The following is a 13,367-nucleotide window of genomic DNA, read 5'->3' as shown; positions in this document are numbered from 1 at the left end:
CTAGTTGTGTGACTGGTTAGATCCGATATTGTTACCTAACTTTCCCCATGATAGAAATAACTCGGAAATAAATCTTGGTCTTACAGTAAATAGCTAGGCTAGCTGAGTGCAGTGTTACTGAGCTATCAGTTTTAGACGAACACGAAACTTGCGCAAATCTCTTGTGCACCTATTTTCAGATGATACTTTGTTGATTGTCCGTGACGAATTGTTTACGTCTTGGATCTTGGTTAGCATATTTTGCCTATGTAGTTTTGGCCACAGTGGTAGTTCCCCCCATGACGTTTATCATCTTACGGGATGAGCTTGGTAATTAACTAAATTAAAACAGCAAAGAAGCAATCATGGCACACCAAATTTGGTGAATAGTGTTTTGATAGCTTCTCAATTTGTGCAAGTTTGAAGGGAATCTGCTACAGTATGTATCCCTTGACCTTTAAGGGTATAGCTGGAGTGGTGCTATAGGCTGTACTAAGGCCTGGCAAGTGGGGTCGACAGGTCACATGAGATTGGGGGTGTCCTTCAGCCATGGGTTAGAGGTTGGAATTTTAATGGGTTTTACTGGGGAAGTAAGAACCATAGTAGTAGTACAGTACTGTAGTTGTAGGCAATTTTTCTTTTCTTTTTGAATTTTAGGGTGTGACAACTGGCAAATAGTTGTAGAGTGACCTTCAGAGAGAAAGGAGTTGTAAAACTAATAAAGGCCAATACAGAGAGTAAGAGACAAATCTTCCTGTCTATATTTACAGTCGGTCATTTTCTGGCCGGGAGAACATGTACCATTCATTAAGTGTAGAGTAGCCTATTCTGGTAGTAGAGTCTAGACAGGTACAGTGAGAGGAGAGCACAATATAGTATACTGTAAAACCAGTGTTGTGAGCATTGAATAGAATAGTGAGCAGACTTGCCAATGCAATAAACATTAGTATATCCCATGCTTTTCAATTGTACTTTTGGATGTTAAAAAACCAGCCCTCTTATTTTAGCTGACAGTCTCTAGCGACATGACAAAACCCGCACGATTCTAATCAACAGAAGATTACACTACCTACTGTACACTGTTTCTTTGTTGTTTTTTTGTAATATTATGAGGCAAATTACAGTGCCTGAAAATCATTGAACCCATGAGTTTTAATCTAATTAAATGATGGTAATTATATTTTCGTTTGGGATTCTGCTCTTGATAAATAACATCGCCAAACTCACGCTCCAGTAAAACACCGAGCTTGTCAGTCTTCATGATCGGTTTTATTCTTAAGGCTCAGTGATTCTAGCAAAACCATCTGTTAATTACAGAGACTACTGAACACATAGATACTGTTACATGAAACAGAGCATTTTACCATTTTCACTTTACCCTAGGTTCACCTTTACAATCTGGGAATCTCTGACATCCCACTTCCCAGAAATATTACTAACAGTTTCTATTTACAAGCCATAAAGATATTAACCATAAAATGAAATTTTCAGTGGTTTCGATGCCTAAACATATTCAAAGTGTGGTCTAAAGCAATAAATGTTAATATTCATTTCTGAGGTATCTGATTTAAAATTTAATGTCCCCCCATTAATATTCATGCTATGCACGCAGAAAAACAGCACGATTGATTTTATGGATGTAGTTTTGACAAACCTAGTATGCCAAGGATGAAAAACATTTGGTTTTTGTCAAGATTGTGTTTAAAAGCCATTTAGTAGTTTATACCAACATGTGGTTGTTAATAGTTTCAGCAAGCAAACTCCAATAAATAATGAAGTCACCAACTTAAGATACATTACCATTGCATCTCTTTCTCTCATGTCTCAGATTGCTCACACTGAGCCACACACCTCTGTCACAAATTGATGGAGTAGGGCTGTGACACACACACTAAATATCTGCAGATTTCACAGTTTTAAGAGGTCACAACGTAGTGTCAAATTTTCAAATACTATACTACTGTACATGGAATTAACAGACTTTCGTTATAACCGATACTTCAAAGCAATAGAGCAGATCGGAGAGAGACAGATATAATTACCCTTGGATCTCTCATATCACCTCTCTCCCATACCTCCCTCCCCCCCCCCCCCCCCCCGCTCTCTCCAAAACAATATACAAAACTATATATTGAACACAAATTTGGACAGCATGGTTACTATAGAAACTAATGCTTTACTATTTGTTTGAGAGAGAGATTGGCAATTTGGTCGGGTAGACAATACATTTCTGTAAGCAGTTAATGATAAATCAATATTTAAAGAAAGCAAATATGTGCATGCCATTCTGGGAATCAGCTGGTCAACAAGTCACTTAATGTACTGTACTGATGTGCTGTATTTATACTGCAGTTGCAGTGCTATTTTGGTATAAGATGAACTGAATTTCAATTAAGAATGTCATGTTGTCTAATTCAGAGGGAATTATGTCAATGCAACAAGTAACAGCAGATCTATGGTGAACTATAGAAACAAGGTAACTGTTTGGATGGGAACCAAAATGGGTTGTCAAGCTAACTACAGGTAGTACATTACACTGGGTTATGACAAGATCAGCAGGAAATTTGGAATCGATACTGGAATCCGCATTGATAGTGTGCATGCATGCATGCTGGTACTGTAACACAGAGTGCAATTTTATTAATAATTGTCAGTCATACAATTCACAATCAAGGGTCATCACCATGCCTTGTGAACATGAAAAGAGCTGATGGCAAAAACTTAGTAACCATACAGTAGCATTTTAGTTGAGACTCAACCCCTGCCATCATTAATGAAATGTCGCAAATGATTCCCTTTTCGCTGTAACCTTCTGAAGTAACTGTACAAATTACTTTAAGTACATTGGAACATGAGTTACTGCAGAGTATGTTCAGAAAGGCTACAAATCACATGCGTCAATCTTTACTTCTAGGCAGTGTAGGCACTGACTTGTGTGCTTCTACCTGTGTATTAGCTGAACACTAATTAATAATTCATGGTATCAAGTGACTGTTCAAGACACGTTTTTGCATTAATTACGTATTTCAAATCTACTGTAGCTTAGCAGTAGATTCTACCTACAGGTGCGTATTATAAGTTTTACTGCTGAAACATCCACCACTGAAAGAAAACTTGTGTTTTACTGAGCTTGTCAGCAATATTTATTATGAGTGGTGTTATTGCTGTGAAAGGTCAACTCAGGAATACTGTGCCACGCTTACAGCATTGCATTTACTGTACATACATGCCTCTGCTTTTAACATTTGTTGCATACACACGGCACATTTTTACAGCGTGATGATATTATGAAATAGGGATAATTCGTCAGGACTTTTTTTGCTGGTTGTCCCTTAGACAACCAGGCCATACAATTTGGTTGTCGGAACATCAAATTTGGTAGTACAGTACGTAATAAAATGTAGCAAAATATAACAATGACCAGTATGTCACTGTAGGATCTGCAGAACATTATACTGTACTGCACATAGGCGTAGGAGGCGGGGGGGCTGGGGGGGCTGCAGCCCCCCAACCAAAATTTTTGGTGAAAATTCGGGCAATATGGTGATATTTTTTCGGGCACCTACTGAAAGAAAAATAATTTGCAATGTGTTTTTCATTTTTTTTAGTGAAAATTCGGGCAATATGGTGATAATTTTTCGGGCACCTACTGAAAGAAGAATAATTTGCAATGGTTAATTTGCAATGGTTTTTCAATGGTTAAACTGATATTATTATTATTATCGTAACGACTTCCCCAATAATTATAACCAATATGAAAGGGTGATAACACGGAAAATAAAACCAAAATTTTCGCGCGCTTCGCGCGCATTCAACATCTTAGTGAGCTTATCATATAAGCATTCATCGGGTAAAGGCATGTGATGTAATAACCGATGAATGCCTATATGATATGCACATTGAAATGTTGAACGCGCGCGAAAAATTTTTGCTATATTTTTCGGGCAAGTCGTTACAGCCCCCCCAAATCAAATTAGGCTCCTACGCCTATGGTACTGCAGTATGTAGGGAAAATGTATACAGTAGGTTTGGTGAATAGAACATCAGCTTTGAGGGTGATGGCAATTTATAATATCACTTTACCTACATCTTTGGGTTTTATTACTACAATGCAATTTTAATTTGACAACCTATTCAGCTGATTGCGGTTGTCCCGAACAGAAATTCGGTCGCCTCGAACTACCATTAAGATTTTGCCCAACTGTGCAAATATAGTCAGAAACTTAAATATATGAAGTTTCCTCAAAAGTGAAAAACAAATCTGTTTCTTTCAACAGATTTTTGATTAGGACTAAAAATGACTTGACATTGTTGTGCCATTAGTTTGACAACATGATACTCAAAGGTTGACTTTAAATAATGAAGAAAATTCAGAAGAAAATGTGAAATATGTCCAGCAACACAGTTGCAGAATACTTTACTTGATTCTCAACATTCCGTTGATGTCTAAAACTGAGAGTTTTGTCTTTTGTCATCTTCCATGGAGCAGACTTTGTTCATAAACTATATACTATGAAAATTACTTAGTGACCAAATGCACAAAAGCAGAGCTGTAATACAATCTAAGTTCAAGTACTGTACGATTAAATGTTTAAATGGCATTGTACGGTATGTTAGAATACGTTGGGTGATATTAAGTGTAGTGAGAAATAGCATTGTCACCATTCAATATTAACATACAAAGTGTAGCTACAGTACAGTGCTCTATCATTTACTTCTATCCCTTCAACTAGGTTTTTCTATCAATGATTTACTGACCAGTATATATACGTACAGCAAATACAGTAGTTTGATAAGGTATCGGATCACAAAATGCTTTGCGAAAATGGTCAGATTGGTATACACAAGTCTAAAACTGAACAGTATAGCACTTTACTGTAGTTACATAGAAACCTTGTACAGCAATAAATTTCATGAGAGAGAAAATTAAGAGCCTTTACAAACACTACTACAGTACTGTACTAGTTGCACAAAATTTGAACACTAAAGTTATTCCCTACTGCAAAAGTTCACCATCCACCGAAAAAGAAAGAACATGTACCTTTGCCACTTTAATACTGTTCAGAATTTTTTTTCTTCTTGTATTATCTGTGGCAGTATCGAGTAACAATTATTTTTCTAAAATTTGGACGTTTACGTTCATTTTACAAGTATATGTACTACAGTACTTTATGATACCATCACTTTTATTCAATTTCTATATGAGCCATTCAGGCAGACATCTCATGTATAATTCAATTTACCGTACAGAATAAGGTCAGAAAAAGAATACCCATGGAATTATACCGTACCAGTGACAAAATTTCATGTCATTTACACATGTTACCCTTAATTTTATTCTGCACAAGAGGTTTAACTTTTTTTCAAATAGTAATTGCTTCATAAATTATACTATAGGAGAGCTACAGTATATTAATATATTATATTAGAAAAAATAATGCAAAACTTAGATATTGTCGGCTTCTGATGGGGCGTTGTACAGTATTTACAGTGAGGCTTTGGAGAAGCAACTTGTGTGTACAGTAATCAGTATTGTTACGAACGCAGGATTCTGCGTCCGGGACGCAATGTTTTGGCCAGGGACGCAAAATCTTCAAATTGCTTGCGTCCCGGGGATGCAAACTTTTTTTTTGAGAATAAAAACCCAACTAGACACACTCACAACTAGGTCAACGGAAAACATAACAAAACTGTCAAAACACATTTTGGAATGAACATTATTTCTTTTCAAAAGACCACAACTTCTTCTTACAAGAAGCAAAATTTCTCCTACTCCAACAGATCATTGAATTTGTTTGCAAATAAATATATCATAACAATCCACTGCAAGGTACAGGGTTAACAACACCCCATTATGGAGATTTCCATGCTAAAAATAGACAATGATGCTTTTCCAAAATTCCTGTGATTTGATTGGTTATAAGTCCCCATCCATTGTCTGTGAAAATTCTTGCACCTGTAGTGCTCAGTGAACACAGAGTATGTTGTTTAACAACAATTACTTGCAACTTACTTTCCCCTGTGTAGAGATAGTGAAGTTTTTTGCGGTATAGGCTATCATTTGTGTGCACTCCAATATCATAACGTTAGGCCTTGTCACATACAGTACAACGAAGAGGCTTCGTAATATTTTAATCATTGTTTTGATCAGAAAATGTTAATGAGTGGAGACAATCTACAAATTTTGTGGGAAGCTAACATCTCTGATCCTGAACAGGATATTTCAGCTCACAGTATGTTTCTTCTCTCTGTACAGTATTAATAGTTGCTAATGTAAAATGTGCATTCTTACCATCAGTAGTTTCTGTTGCAAAAATTTTTCGCGGTCCAATTAACCACGTGCTTCAGTACAGTAGATGTTATTTTGGCGCAACATTTGTGTGCAAACTATTGTACTTTAGAACATTGAACTGATTTTTTTTTTAAATCTACATTGCGTAAAAAACTATTCACATAGACCTACTGTAATTTTCCTATATATTATTGCTTGCAAAGAGCCAGGATAAATGTTGGATCAGATTTTAAGTATTTGCGCATGTGTAGTTGAAAATGAAGCTCGAACAGGCATGTACATGCAGCAGTACAGTGAACTGGAATTTAGCAAGATATATGCACACTGTAGGTACAGGGATTTTTGAAGAGTTGTTTGTTGGAATCGCTGCAAGGTCAAAGCACGGATCTACTGCCGAGTTGGCGAGTAGGGAAGTAGAAGGAGAGGGGAATGGGGGTAAAAATGGGTTGAAACGGCAGGGCGGTCGAAAGGAGGGGCGCCCCGGCCGCCCCTGGAAAATAGCGAGGTTAAGGCACTGAGCATTTCTGTCCTATATTTGTGTATAACATTCACAAAGTATAGGCTGTGATACTACACTAGTATTAGTAACAGAAGGTCATACAATAAACGTAATTGGTTTTCGATTGGGACGCAAGCATTTTTTACGGGACGCAAACTTTTTCGGGGGCTTGCGTCCCTGGGATGCAAACTTTTTTTCACTAATAACATTACTGGTAATGATCATGCTGAAAGGCTATTTATACAATATCATGTTGACGCAGCACTGAGGGGAAAATGTAGAATGAAATGGGTAATTAAGACAAATTAAACAAGAAAATGCCACTACTGTAAGTGTTTTCTTTTTAATGTTTGGTTTATAAAAAGCTTATCTTACAGTATAAACATTGGTGGTTACAATTAAACTATTCCGCCAATTAAAGAATAGTTAAAAGCAAGCATTCAATACTGCACAATTTCTCTCGTCTCATTTTACTGTACATCCTGCTGAATATTAGGCTACAGTAAATCAAGAGGAAGCCCTTAGAAAGTTGGAGGTGGACCAGAAATGTCATATAGGAGGTGCAGTGCTAACTCGTTACCAGTCATAAATGTATTTTTTTAGGGTACATAGGAAATTGCATGTAGATTATAAACTTAAAAGAATGATCAAGTTAATGGGTTGAGTATCAATGAAATATCCCAATCTGTGTGTTAAGAGTCACATAATGACCTGTCAATTAATGGAAGGAGGCAAACTTGTGCTGGACCAATTGTACAATGAAAGATTTCACACACGTGGAAAGGAGGGGTGGGGGGAAAGGAGGGGTGGGGGCAGAGATTGTGCTCTTTCCTTCCTTTTAAATATATAGAGGTGATATCTCCTCCTAATCGTTTCATTTCCAAGAACAATCACAGAAATTTGTAGGGACTGGCACTGCCACCAGTCTAACATTTTTCGACTATGACCCTGCAAGACACTGTGCTTGTTGGCATTTAGCTTACAGAATCAGAATATAACAGCAAGAACAACAGCTTTCAAATTCTTTTGACAAAGCATTCCATTGTAGATAATCACCTACTACATAAAGATCTGATTGTTATTTACATATGAAGATTGTTACCGCTTTGGAAACTTGTTGTTATTTTCTGATCACACATTCACAACAATAAATATTCATTAGACTAGCGCTTGTGTGCCTAGCATACAAGCTACATGGCCTTTTATTAAGTGATAAACAGATGTGAGCCATAAAAGTCTTTCTACACCCACAGAGATTAATACACCAGTTATAATTCTAGCTGCGGCAAAAGCTTTGGATGAAAGTTTGCAAAGGCTTACTGTATGAGTAGCAATTTACAGATAACGGTCTTCCCACTTCGTTTCAATGCCTGGATTATTTATGTCGCAGTGTTTGCATCATTTTTTAATTTTCAGACATCCTCTAACCTGCAATTGTGACAAAGGAAGCTTATGAAAAATGAGGCCATTAAATTAATAAATTGAAGAATAGGGAACCAGTCAATTTGAAGAAAAAAACCTTAAGTACACACACTCACAACTAGGCCTGTGAAAACCTTACAAAACACTTCTTTGAATAAACATCTTTCTTTCTTTAAAAAAAAACCCACAACCTCTTCTAAAAAGAAACAAAATTCCTTTTAATCCTACAGATGAATTTTTTGAAAACAAATAAACCTAAGTAGTTCAACTTCAATCAACCGTTAGGTACAGTCAACAACATTTACATCACACAGATTTTCATGCTAAAAATAGTCATTGATGCTTTTCCAAAATTCCTGTGATCTGATTGGCTAATTGTCCCGTACCCATTGCCTGAAAACAATTTTGCATCTGTAGTGCCACATCAAGACAAAGTTTGTTGTTTGACAAAAGCTACTTGTAACTTAATTTCGCCTTTGTTGAGATAGCAAACTTTGTGCAATAGGCTATCATATGTGCGCACTCAAATATCATAACGTTTAGGCCTTGTTGACACACACTTTGACATAACTTTCAAAATCCTAGTGACAATACTGAAATAAAATATATGAAACCCCAAAGGAAATATGGAGGACTGAATGAGGAGGGATTCCAGCATACCTGTAGGTCTTGCAATATTTGTATTCACTTACTATCATTTCAACTTGTTATGTAAGAGGGCTTTGATATGAATGTTAAAACATGTGTACAGTATACATGTTAGAAATATGTGTCAACTAGGATTTTCCATGCTAAGAATGTCTGGTATTGCAAATTTGCAATGCATGATAATTTTCTATTAAATGAAATCATTAGGGCCTTGGGTTCCCAACTAGTTCTTGTGGTCAGATACTGACTTCTGTATTTACTGATCCATGTAAAACCTTGATTTGATTGTTCAGATAATCAGATAACTTTCTTAATTTACTTGTTACCACATACACATACTCTTCGACATTCAGCCTGGCATATCATACTTTCACTTATATCAAGAACAAGAATTTCTAGTCAACTAAAGAAATATTCATTGTACTGCTGTATCATTTTGAAGTTATGAACATTAAAACATACTGAAGTTGTATGGACTAACTACGTTGTAATCCCTACCAGTTAAGAAAATACTGTAGGCAATATCATTGATCAAATCCACAAAAATATGTTAAAAACTGTGAGGCATGGTGGGTTCAATTATAGTGCATACTTGAGACTATGAACACTATTGTCTAATAAATTTCACTAATTCTTAGCTTTGCAATATATGTTAACAACAAACATTACTATATTTGACATATTTTTAGCAATATTTAGAAACTATTGCACAATTTCCATACAAGCATCTTAGGCCTAGCTCATAATGGTGCCATTTTGATACCTATTCATAAAAATCTTCTAAATATGTTGTGTGAGAATCATTCAGATGACCTCATATGAGTTACAATTTATACTAAAGCCTGTAAGGGTAGACTATCCTCTGTAGTATTATAATATGACAATTACTATAAGAAATGGACAAAAAGAATAGAGAGGCTTAAATTTTCTGAATAATGATGATTTAAGCCTAGTTTTGCAAATTAACATTATTGCTTGACCTCACTTTTGGGCGTTCTTACTTTGTATATATTACAGACACATTTATAAATGAAAGTACATATATACAGACATATATTACGTACATCCACGAATATACAGGACACTGTTTTTCAAGGCTAGCCCTTGCTGGTATGGAAACCAAAATGCATGAGAATTAGTCATCAGGATGTGTAAGAAGAGATGTTTACATATAACTGAATTGTAATATTTAGCATTAAGACAGGCATTTAGTGTCATATAAAGAATTGTACACCAATTGGAGTGTTTAATTTCATTAGGAGCTGATTCCATAGTTTAAAAGAATATTCAGCAACAGTTTACCATTAATTCTTTGAGAGAGCTAGTAGAAGTTGGGCCATAGCCTAGCCTACTTTCCATTACCAGCTTACTATAGGCTACATGGTAAAATAATTAAAATTTCCATAAGTGTGTCACCACTGGTAGGAAGCCAACTGTACAGTAATAGATACCTTATAGAAGTTAGTACTAACCTACACCTAGGCTAATACTAGTAGTAGAACACTGGACTGTACAGTTTGCCTAACTTAGGCTTAGCTGCCTACCTTCTAATTTCTACTAGGCCTATTCATAATCATATTGTACTTTGTAGGCTTGACTAGGGACTCTAGCCAACATAGTAAAAAAAGAGTTGCATGGCTATGAATAAGATTAGCACGCTAAATCCAACACTTTTGATGTAGCCAATAAGGCTACGACTTGTCTAACATTAACCCTGATAGAAAGAGACTACACCAAGGCTTATGGCGGGCCATCAGTCTCAAATCATGGGAGATCGACTTATACCGATTTAAATCGACATATACCAGTTTCCTTCGACATATACCAGTTTCCTTCGACTTATACCAGTTTCATTCTACATATCATCGATTTAAATCGACATATACCAGTTTCATTCTACATATCATCGATTTAATTCGACATATACCAGTTTCATTCTACATATCATCGATTTAAAGCGACATATACCAGTTTCATTCTACATATCATCGATTTATTTTACTTATCATCGATTTAAATCGATGATAAGTAAAATAAATCGATGATATGTCGAAGTAAACTGGTATATGTCGATTTAAATCGATGATATGTAGAATGAAACTGGTATATGTCAATTTAAATCGACATATCATCGATTTATTCTACATATCATCGATTTATTTTACTTATCATCGATTTAAATCGATGATAAGTAAAATAAATCGATGATATGTCCATTTAAATCGATATCTACCAGTTTAAATCGATGATATGTCGAATTAAATCGGTAGAAGTCAATTTCCGTGGACTTATACCAGTTTCTAGCGTCTCAAATTGACATATACCTATTTAAATCGACATATCATCGATTTAGCTCATTAACATATTCCAAATCCCGATTTCGGTGATGATTGACATGTGGAGATAAATCACGTGTAGTCACCTGACAAGGCGGGCGAGCAATTGAAAATAAACACGAGCACAGTGGAATGCATGATTTGAGCTTGAATACTGTAACTGTTAAACCCCATGGGTATATACTTAGCTACATTAAAACGTAACCTTACAGTAGGCCTCACTGCAGAACAATATCATCATTGTTTATGGTGTAACTGGAGTAGGTAATTGCATCTGTGTACGTACTGTGGGCCTATTCAGTTGCATGTGTATTCCTATACTATAGCGCCACGTGTTCGAGTAGACAAGCCCAGTTTGCATTGAGATAATTGCACGTCATTGACATATCAGTTATTTCAGCCTTATTGTTACACCGAAATCTTTTTGCAAGTAATTGTTCATAATTACCATTGACATATAACCATGATGAACACCCTTGCTAGCTTCGTAATTTTGGAACTATTAAATTACTCGCCCGCCTTGTCAGGTGACTACACGTGATGTATCTCCACATGTCAATCATCACCGAAATCGGGATTTGGAATATGTTAATGAGCTAAATCGATGATATGTCGATTTAAATAGGTATATGTCAATTTGAGACGCTAGAAACTGGTATAAGTCCACGGAAATTGACTTCTACCGATTTAATTCGACATATCATCGATTTAAACTGGTAGATGTCGATTTAAATGGACATATCATCGATTTATTTTACTTATCATCGATTTAAATCGACATATACCAGTTTACTTCGACATATCATCGATTTATTTTACTTATCATCGATTTAAATCGATGATAAGTAAAATAAATCGATGATATGTAGAATAAATCGATGATATGTCGATTTAAATTGACATATACCAGTTTCATTCTACATATCATCGATTTAAATCGACATATACCAGTTTACTTCGACATATCATCGATTTATTTTACTTATCGTCGATTTAAATCGATGATAAGTAAAATAAATCGATGATATGTAGAATAAATCGATGATATGTCGATTTAAATTGACATATACCAGTTTCATTCTACATATCATCGATTTAAATCGACATTTACCAGTTTACTTCGACATATCATCGATTTATTTTACTTATCATCGATTTAAATCGATGATAAGTAAAATAAATCGATGATATGTAGAATGAAACTGGTATATGTCGATTTAAATCGATGATATGTAAAATGAAACTGGTATATGTCGATTTAAATCGATGATATGTAGAATGAAACTGGTATAAGTCGAAGGAAACTGGTATATGTCGAAGGAAACTGGTATATGTCGATTTAAATCGGTATAAGTCGATCTCCCATGATTTGAGACTGATGGCCCGCCATAAAGGCTAAGGTCCTATAACTTAACGTTTAACTTAATGTGATGTTAGAATTTAAAAGGTTGGCAGGTACTACTAGGCCTAGGCCTATTTCTAGTACTATTTTTCGGTGTTAGGCTGCTATACATGAAAATGCTTTAATTTCTCACCTTGTTCCTGTGGCGTAGAGGAACTGTAGCCTGGTCCGGTGTCTTTCGCCGACATGACGATCTTTGTATTTTTCGATAGATACAAAAAGTATTAGAAATAGCGCAGTTTTAACAAATCTTGGACAGATTTGTTGTCACTTATTAGTGCCAATGGCTTGTTGATGCGCTTCTGAAAATGTTTACAGTGTAAAATACTGTAGGATCGATCACGGACTTTCTATATACCGTCTGCGTTCGTATTGAAATCTAATAGGTAACTAAGCTCGATACTACACACAGAGCATATACGCAGTTTGTATGTCAGAGCTGAAAATATAAAAACGCCTTTGTATTACGTAAACAAAACTATCATGCAAATTGTAGAGTAGTTATAGTACGGAAGCTTAGAAAACGTCAGTGCGCCCTTCAAAAACAAAAACAACAAGGTCCATGGTTTCAAGAATGAGGAAGAAGTGAGAGGATTTGAGGTCTCTGTATTACATTTATACATAGGGTCTTTGGTGGAGACTGCATTTCCTTCCTGATTATTTTCTTCACAAATCACAACTAAACTAAACAAATATAAGACATGGCCTAGTATTGAAGAGCAGCGACAGGGTGTTTTGGTAAAAGATGGTTTAAAAAAGAAGAGTCTTAAACGACAAATATCATTGTAG

General features: G+C 35.6%; 1 protein-coding gene across 2 annotated transcripts in view; it reads right to left on the bottom strand.

The window, feature by feature from the left end:
- The window catches only part of LOC139963397 (mechanosensory protein 2-like), a 30,203-nt gene extending 17,217 nt beyond the window's left edge, over positions 1-12,986 (bottom strand). Inside the window, exons 1-2 of one of the 2 annotated variants that reach the window (XM_071964117.1) lie at positions 12,712-12,986; positions 8,091-8,198 (exon numbers count right to left, since the gene is read on the bottom strand). Coding sequence is in view for 1 of the 2 variants with exons in the window: in XM_071964116.1 (XP_071820217.1) it covers positions 12,712-12,766 (55 nt within the window). In the remaining variant the exon portion in view is untranslated. The remainder of the gene's footprint in view (positions 1-8,090; positions 8,199-12,711) is intronic. The other variant, XM_071964116.1, reaches the window with a different exon arrangement.
- Positions 12,987-13,367: the final 381 nt, after the last annotated feature.

The sequence above is a fragment of the Apostichopus japonicus genome, chromosome 22, assembly GCF_037975245.1.
Source record: "Apostichopus japonicus isolate 1M-3 chromosome 22, ASM3797524v1, whole genome shotgun sequence".
Taxonomy (NCBI): Eukaryota; Metazoa; Echinodermata; class Holothuroidea; order Aspidochirotida; family Stichopodidae; genus Apostichopus; species Apostichopus japonicus.
This window is presented reverse-complemented; position numbering and strand designations above follow the sequence as displayed.